This window comes from Macrobrachium nipponense, chromosome 39 (assembly GCF_015104395.2).
Source record: "Macrobrachium nipponense isolate FS-2020 chromosome 39, ASM1510439v2, whole genome shotgun sequence".
NCBI classification, from domain to species: domain Eukaryota; kingdom Metazoa; phylum Arthropoda; class Malacostraca; order Decapoda; family Palaemonidae; genus Macrobrachium; species Macrobrachium nipponense.
Window position 1 is genome coordinate 1410493 of NC_061099.1, and position 7603 is coordinate 1418095.

At 34.6% G+C, this 7603-nt stretch overlaps 1 protein-coding gene across 4 annotated transcripts in view; it reads right to left on the reverse strand.

Annotated features, from left to right (window-relative positions):
• LOC135209997 (eukaryotic translation initiation factor 4E-binding protein Mextli-like) overlaps window positions 1-7113 on the reverse strand; it is a 122640-nt gene extending 115527 nt beyond the window's left edge. For 2 of the 4 annotated variants that reach the window (XM_064242738.1, XM_064242734.1), the window contains exon 1: window positions 6798-7111. In XM_064242738.1, the coding sequence (XP_064098808.1) occupies window positions 6798-6824 (27 nt within the window). In that variant the 5' untranslated portion in view covers window positions 6825-7111. Of the gene's footprint in view, window positions 1-6797 lie in introns of all 4 variants that reach the window. The other 2 variants (XM_064242737.1, XM_064242736.1) reach the window with 2 other exon arrangements.
• Between the last annotated feature and the right edge of the window lie 490 nt (window positions 7114-7603).

The window sequence follows — 7603 nt, forward strand, 5'->3', positions numbered from 1 at the left end:
CAAAACTGGGGAAACCCTTTTACCTAGCGTTGGTAACGAAGAAAGCTGGCTTAAACATCTTCAGTTTCTCCCTCCAACCGCTCTCTCTCTCTTTCTTTCTCTCTCTCCTTGAAACTTTCTTCGCCATTAGTACTCCCATCGAGAGACCACTCCCACTCTCGACAACAACAGGGTGTCCACGTTTTCTATTCGCCCCGTTGCAGGTGTGACCCAAAGGTAAACTACGCTATAACGTACTTCGAACTTTCACTTTTCACAAAGGCGCGGTCAGGTTTTAAATCTACGCAGAGATAGGCCATTTTTCTACGAAGACGACCCAAACATCAAGGACCTTCTCTCTCTCTCTCTGTGTGGGGTCGAGGTTTTGACATAACGTAAACTGCAATAAAAGTTATACTATGATAATTCACTTATTACAAGGGGGGTCTCTCTGACTTGAAACAATTATCTGATTTTGTTGTCACTATTATCAGTATATTAAGATGTATTATTAATACTGTAAACGTAGTAGTAGTAGTTCTGATTATATGAATCTAAGTTACAAATATACCCTGATGATAAATTCCTATAACAAACGTTTAAAATAACCATAAATATGGAATATAGGCCAACGTAGAGTGTCCGAGTGAAAAATGATAGATAGCAAACATCTCAGTTTCTTCCTTTTAACTTTTTGAAATAAATAAATAATTTACGACAAATACATATCTAAAAGTAAAGGAAAAATTCACACCTCACTCCATTATAAATATCTAATCTTACATCTGATATTATTCATCTTTCACTCCATATAATCACAAATACATTTTTTATAACTGTAATCGTTTCATAACATCATCTCTGACCTATTTTTGAAGAAGTCAAAGCTAGATTTCAAGGAAATATTAAGAGTAAAAAATTATTAGAAAAATATTAACACCCACGTAATGTGTGCTATATTTTAACTTGATTTGAGAAAGTATAACTCTTGCATCTCTTATAAGTCAGTCAAAAGGAATTATACAAATATGGGAAAACTTTCCAAAAAACATAAATTACACAAAAGTTACTTAAAACTGAATTAGGTGAAAAAAAAACCTAAAATTAAAATGTAATTTACGTAAAAATTACCTACTTTTACTTGAGAAAATATAATTCTTCAGACTTATAATTCAGTCAAAGGGAATTATACAAATTTTTGAAGAATTACGAAAAAAAGTAAATAACAAACTACCTAAATTGAATTAGATAAAAAAAGCAATAAAAATAAATTAAGTAACAATAACCCACAAATGTTGATAACTCACTCTCCCCCCCGCCACAACCTTACGTAACCTACTGAAACCGGGAAATCCCACGAACCCAACGACTCCAAATTTATTAACGTAAAGAAAAAAGGTCACAAAAACCTACACCCATTTAATACCCCTTTCTCCTGTCGGAAAAGACGCCCAGTCACCCCGTCGTCATTCCAGGTCACCTGGGTCAGTCGGGAGCATCGATAACATTACATCCGCCAGGTGTAATCGTGAGAGGTGTGACGGCCCATCACTTTTCTGTGATCATATATGAACTTCGCCGCCGTTAACTTGTCTCGAAGACAGAGCTTTTAATAAACGTTGCTGGATTTAGTGCCGTGGCCTTTTCACTTGGTTTCACGAATGTCTCCAGAACGTGAGGAAGTTGTAGAAAGGGAGGGTGATTTGGTATTGGGTACGTTTGAGTAACTCCTATATTCGTTTGTATGGTGTTTTTACGTTGCACGGAACCAGCGGTTATTCCGCAACGGGACCAACGGCTTTACGTGACTTCCGAATCACGTCGAGAGTGAACTTCTATCACCAGAAATACACATCTCTCACTCCTCAATGGAATGCCAGAGAAAGTAACTCTTATGTATGATGTATTTTTGTTTTAAATTAAAAAGTGAAGAGAAGGGAGGGAGTTACAGGTCGTTTTTGATACAACTCTTAAAGCTATTTTAAACTCTTACATCAAAACGTAAGGAATATTAAATAATAAATTAAAAAAAACACAGATTACGTACATTCCCCATTCGATACACCGGTTCACGTTCACAGCTTATCCTGAAATGTAGTATGTCAGAAAAAAAAAGTGGCTTTCCTAACGCAACACGATGACCATTTTTTTCTCTTTTTTTAAGACTATAGAACCCAGAAGCCCCATCACAGTGCCAGATTTAGAAGGGGGCATCAGGGACGCAGTTCCCCAATTTCCTTGAGAGCAATGATTTCATTATTTATTTATTTATTTACTATTATTTTTATTTTTGTGAAACCCATAATCGATAAAGGGTATCTTTTTTACTGATTTACAATAAGCTGTCTTACATTCCCAGATGTAAAAGTCTTTAAGGAGCTTGGTGTAGACCCCGGACTACTAAGCGCAACCAATAGACGCAAAATCGACTGACGCAAGCACAGGTTATAAATACTACAACTGCTCTGTGGACCCTCTCACCCTACATGCTTATGATTTCGAGGTGGGTGATTCTCCGCCTGATGAGGAAAATGATCTAGTTAATTGTCTATTGTTACATCATTACAATCACCTATAGTGAAACAATAAACACGTATTATGGAATTACATAATGGGAAAGATGATTACCCGATTCAATTCAATTCACATAAAGAGGTACAGCAATGGAATGTAGACCATCCAAATTTAAATCCGAGAAGAATTGAGTGTTCTACGTGTAGAACTACGAAACGAATTAGTATCTAGCTGTATATAAGGATTTAGGTCGATGATTTTCTCGTGACATATAAAAAAAAATTATTTACAAAAAGTAGATCTGGATATTACTCCTAAGCTTAAGTTAAAAAGTAGCCACAATACATGACCTAGAGAAAATGACAGGGCTTAATTAAGATACAAATAGAAAAAAAAAAAGACTTAAGTTCCAAAACTAGTTCTGGACAATAATCCTGAGACTAAGTTAGAAACTAGCCACAAATCATGACCTAGAGAAGCTGACAGGGCTGAATTAAGATGATACGAATAGACTGACTTGAACAGTGCCCTTTACTGATATTTGATAACGAATACACAATAATAAGAAATTACAGATGAAGCCGAGCAACAGAAACTGAATTTACTCCAATATTAACCTAATTCTGTACTATACAATAACTGATTCAGGCTTTACCTGAAAAATATGAACATATATTTTCGAATATCAAATGATATTATCCTGAGAGTTCTTATAGTTCTTCTCCAAGTGCTTCGAGATTTTACATGACAATACGTTTCCAGTTCAGTGAGAAAATGTTATTCAAATCATTCTTGCTTTTAATGAGTTACTTAAATATTTTTGTTTTACCAAGCTACGATATATGATGATAATATTGCAAGTATTTACTTATGAATTCCAAGCATTTCTGTATTAAAATATTAATAGACTACATGTACAAAAATACTACAGAAATATAGTTCAAAGTGGCAAAACTGAGATACAGTACAATAACACTGCAAACACTTACTAATGAATTGCAAGCATTTTTCGTAATAAAGTAATAATAAATAAAGTACTATAGAAAGATACAGCATTTAAAACATTCTTAACTACGATGTAATACGATAACATTGAAAGCATTTAATAACGAATTTCAAATATGCGTTTTTCGAACTCAAATATTTATAGTCTGTACGCAAAGAAAAAATAAATCATACTAAATAATAAATCGTACTAGTAATAATAAATATGTACCAAAATGTACTACTACAGAAAGATACAGCATTTAAAAAATTCTTACAAAACTACGATGTAATACGATAACATTGAAAACACTTAATAATGAATTTCAAGTGCGCATTTTTCGTACCAAAATATTTATACTCTATACGCAGAAAGAGAGAGAGAGGACACAAAACATTGTCTTAAAAAAAAAAAAATCCGTCAATTCTTACTTTCATTCCTCTTCACCAACCTGCATCCCCTTCTGCACTGAATCTAAAGGTCACAAGCGCCTATATAACTGGTTTGGCAAGGAAATAAATTTGGCGTTCTTTCAGATAAACCATGCACAGCTAATTCCATTAGGGAGAGAGATTCAAGCATATCGATTTTGGCAATCTTAGCGCCATGTAAATGGCATATTATCAATTTAGCAAGATGCCTTGTCATAATTTATACATAAATGAAAAGTTGCAGTGAATTAATACATGCTATATCTGTTAAAAATATGATGAATATATAAATATTGCAAAATTTGCTTACAGCATGGGAGCAGGAGGAATGAGAAGAGGTTACAAATTGGCATCAAGCTAGAGAAAAAAAAAACCATCGTTCTTTTATTTATATAAGTCCAAGGTATAATAACTTAGGTTTGCCTTTCAGCCTTCTGGGATGTCATTTCTTATAAGAATGACATTCAAAAGGATGGCGTCTCTATAATGATAATGACAACGGTAGATTATTCTCTCTCTCTCTCTCTTTCTGTATATATATATATAATATAGTATGTAATATATATAATAATAAATAATATATATTAAATATTAAATATATGTATATATATAATATATATGTAAAATATATGCTATGTACTGCATGTTACTGCACTATGTATGTACTTATGTATGTATTATGTATGTTTAAGTTATGTATGTATGTATGTATGGTATATAATATAAATTAGTTATGTATTATATAATATAAAAATCACTATGTTTATTATGTATATTATATAATGCAACTATTGTATATTATATATATATGTCATATCACATTTCCATGATTCATATACATATATCGAGCTACAATGTTCTTTAATATCTAATTCGCTCTACCTCGGAATTAATATATTTTCATATATGCTTAACCGAAGGGGAATTTTTTTCTCGATAATAGACTTGCCTGGACCGGGGCACGAACCCACGGAGCCTTTCAAATCCAGGAACGTCAGTGAAGCTTTTACCTACAACACCACCGCAAGAGGCTAAAAGTTCATGTCGCCTCTCACCCTCAAATACCTTTAGCGCGCAGGTAATTCGTTGGTTTGGAAACAACATCAACCCACCTCGACTCCGGTAGCGTTGTAGTGCTTTTGACAGCACGTAGCCAATCTATAAGTCATATCACATTTCCGTGATTCATATACATATATCGAGCTACAATGTCCTTTAATATCTAATTCGCTCTACCTCGGAATTAATACATTTTCATATATGCTTAACCGAGGTAGAGCGAATTAGATATTAAAGGACATTGTAGCTCGATATATGTATATGAATCACGGAAAAGTTATATGACTTATAGATTGGCTACGTGCTGTCAAAAGCGCTAAAACGCTACCGGAGTCGAGGTGGGTTGATGTTGTCTCCAAACCAACGAATTACCTGCACGCGAAAGGTATTTGAGGGTGAGAGGCGACATGAACTTTTAGCCTCTTGCGGTGGTGTAGTAGGTAAAAGCTTCACTGACGTTCCTGGATTTGAAAGGCACCGTGGGTTCGCGCCCCGGTCCCAGCAATTCTTTATTATCGAGAAAAAATTCCCCTTCGGTTAAGCCATATATGAAAATTATTAATTAATTCCGATGTTAGAGCGATTGTAGATATTAAAGGACATTGTAGCTCGATATATGTACATGAATCACGGAAATGTGATATGAATTATAGATTGGCTACGTGCTGTCAAAAGCACTACAACGCGACCGGAGTCGAGGTGGGTTGATGTTGTCTCCAAACCAACGAATTACCTGAGCGTGAAAGGTATTTGAGGGTGAGAGGCGACATGAACTTTTAGCTTCTTGCGGTGGTGTAGTAGGTAAAAGCTTCACTGACGTTTCTGGATTTGAAAGGCTCCGTGGGTTCGTGCCCCGGTCCAGGCAAGTCTATTATCGAGAAAAAATTCCCCTTCGGTTAAGCATATATGAAAATATATTAATTCCGAGGTAGAGCGAATTAGATATTAAAGGACATTTGTAGCTCGAGATATATATATATATATATATATATATATATATATATATATATATATATATAATATAAGTATATATACATATAATGCACTATGTATGTACTGTGTGTGTGTGTGTGTGTATATATATATATATATATATATATATATATATATATATATATATATATATATATATATATATAGTGAGTTTTCCATCACCATATAATACAAAGCATTTGCCTTCCCTGACGAAATCAATTTCCTTCAGGTTCTTTCCAAAACAGGTTTCACGTCGGGAGTTAACCCGTTGTCGGGAGTAATGACCTCGACTCATTGTCCTAATAATAATAATAATAATAATAATAATAATAATAATAATAATAATAATACGGTACATTTTACTGTGATGGTGGACAAACGACCACAAATATTACACGACCATTTTAGCATTGGCCTTCAGGCTAATAAACAGAAAGCACAAACAAACTAACGTCACAAACATATGTTACAGGACACGAGACTAAAGATAAATAAGCAACAGCTAGTGCACATAAAACTGTTTTTACTTTTAATGTATATTTCACTGAAAAAGAAAATTGCGATTAAGAACCTATCAAAATACTATTACTGAGTAATTTTCTCCCTGCATCGTAAGGACCAGCTTTTTTTATTTAAAAAAAATTGCAAATGGTTCATACTTTCACCCATCTATCAAATTCTTACTGGAAATCAAAGGAACTGCTTAAAATTGCAATGGCAATGCTTGTTAACGAAGTGCATCACTAAATGGCAATTTTTTTAATGTAAACTACCGGCTACTTTCGACATCTCGGCACCAAACGTGTCAAGAAAAGAAATGAAAAAAAAAAAAAAACTAATAGAACTCCACTTACCCCGCCACTGTAAATATCTGGCTGCATTTTCTTCTGGAGGGGAAATCCAGTCGTAGCTGAAGATGCAATTGCGCAAATTCGTATTGTGTGTCGTTGATTCTGATGATGATGATGATGATACCAGAGGCAGATGAGCCGTGGTGTGCCTTTTCCCCAAAAACAAGAAATCTAATCCACTTTCCAGAGGAACGAGTTTCTCCTGGGTCGGCCGAAATTCTCTCTCTCTCTCGTCCTACTCCGCAGATTTCTATCGCGTCCACACTGCACAGGCAGTCGATTATTTCCGATTATTCCTCTCTCTCTCTCCCTCTACTTCTCTCTCTCTCTCGATCTCTATGTCATTTTTCAAGGAAGACGAACACGATAATCAGGGTGAGGAGGAATGGGAAGAAAAACTGAATATTTCAGCGGTTCTCTCGGCTGCTTTCACCGAAGGCTGATATAGTATCTGGCGTTGTTTGTCATGCAGGTAGTACATATCTGCATGAGCTGTCTGCAACTTCACGTTTAACCCTCTTTGCGATTCTGTCTTGCAGACAGCTTTCTTGCTCTTACAATCGTGTGTCTGTATCAAGTGAGAGCTTACATACATACATACATACATACACACACACACATATATATATATCTTTATTATATATATATATATATATAATATATATAGAAATCATTATCACATCTAACCGGTGATCCATTTATATATCAATTTCAAGCTACAAATGTCCTTTAATATCTAAATTCACTTTACCTCCCAAATGATATATTTGGCTGATTGGATAGTGTCACTGACTGTCCTGATTTCGTCC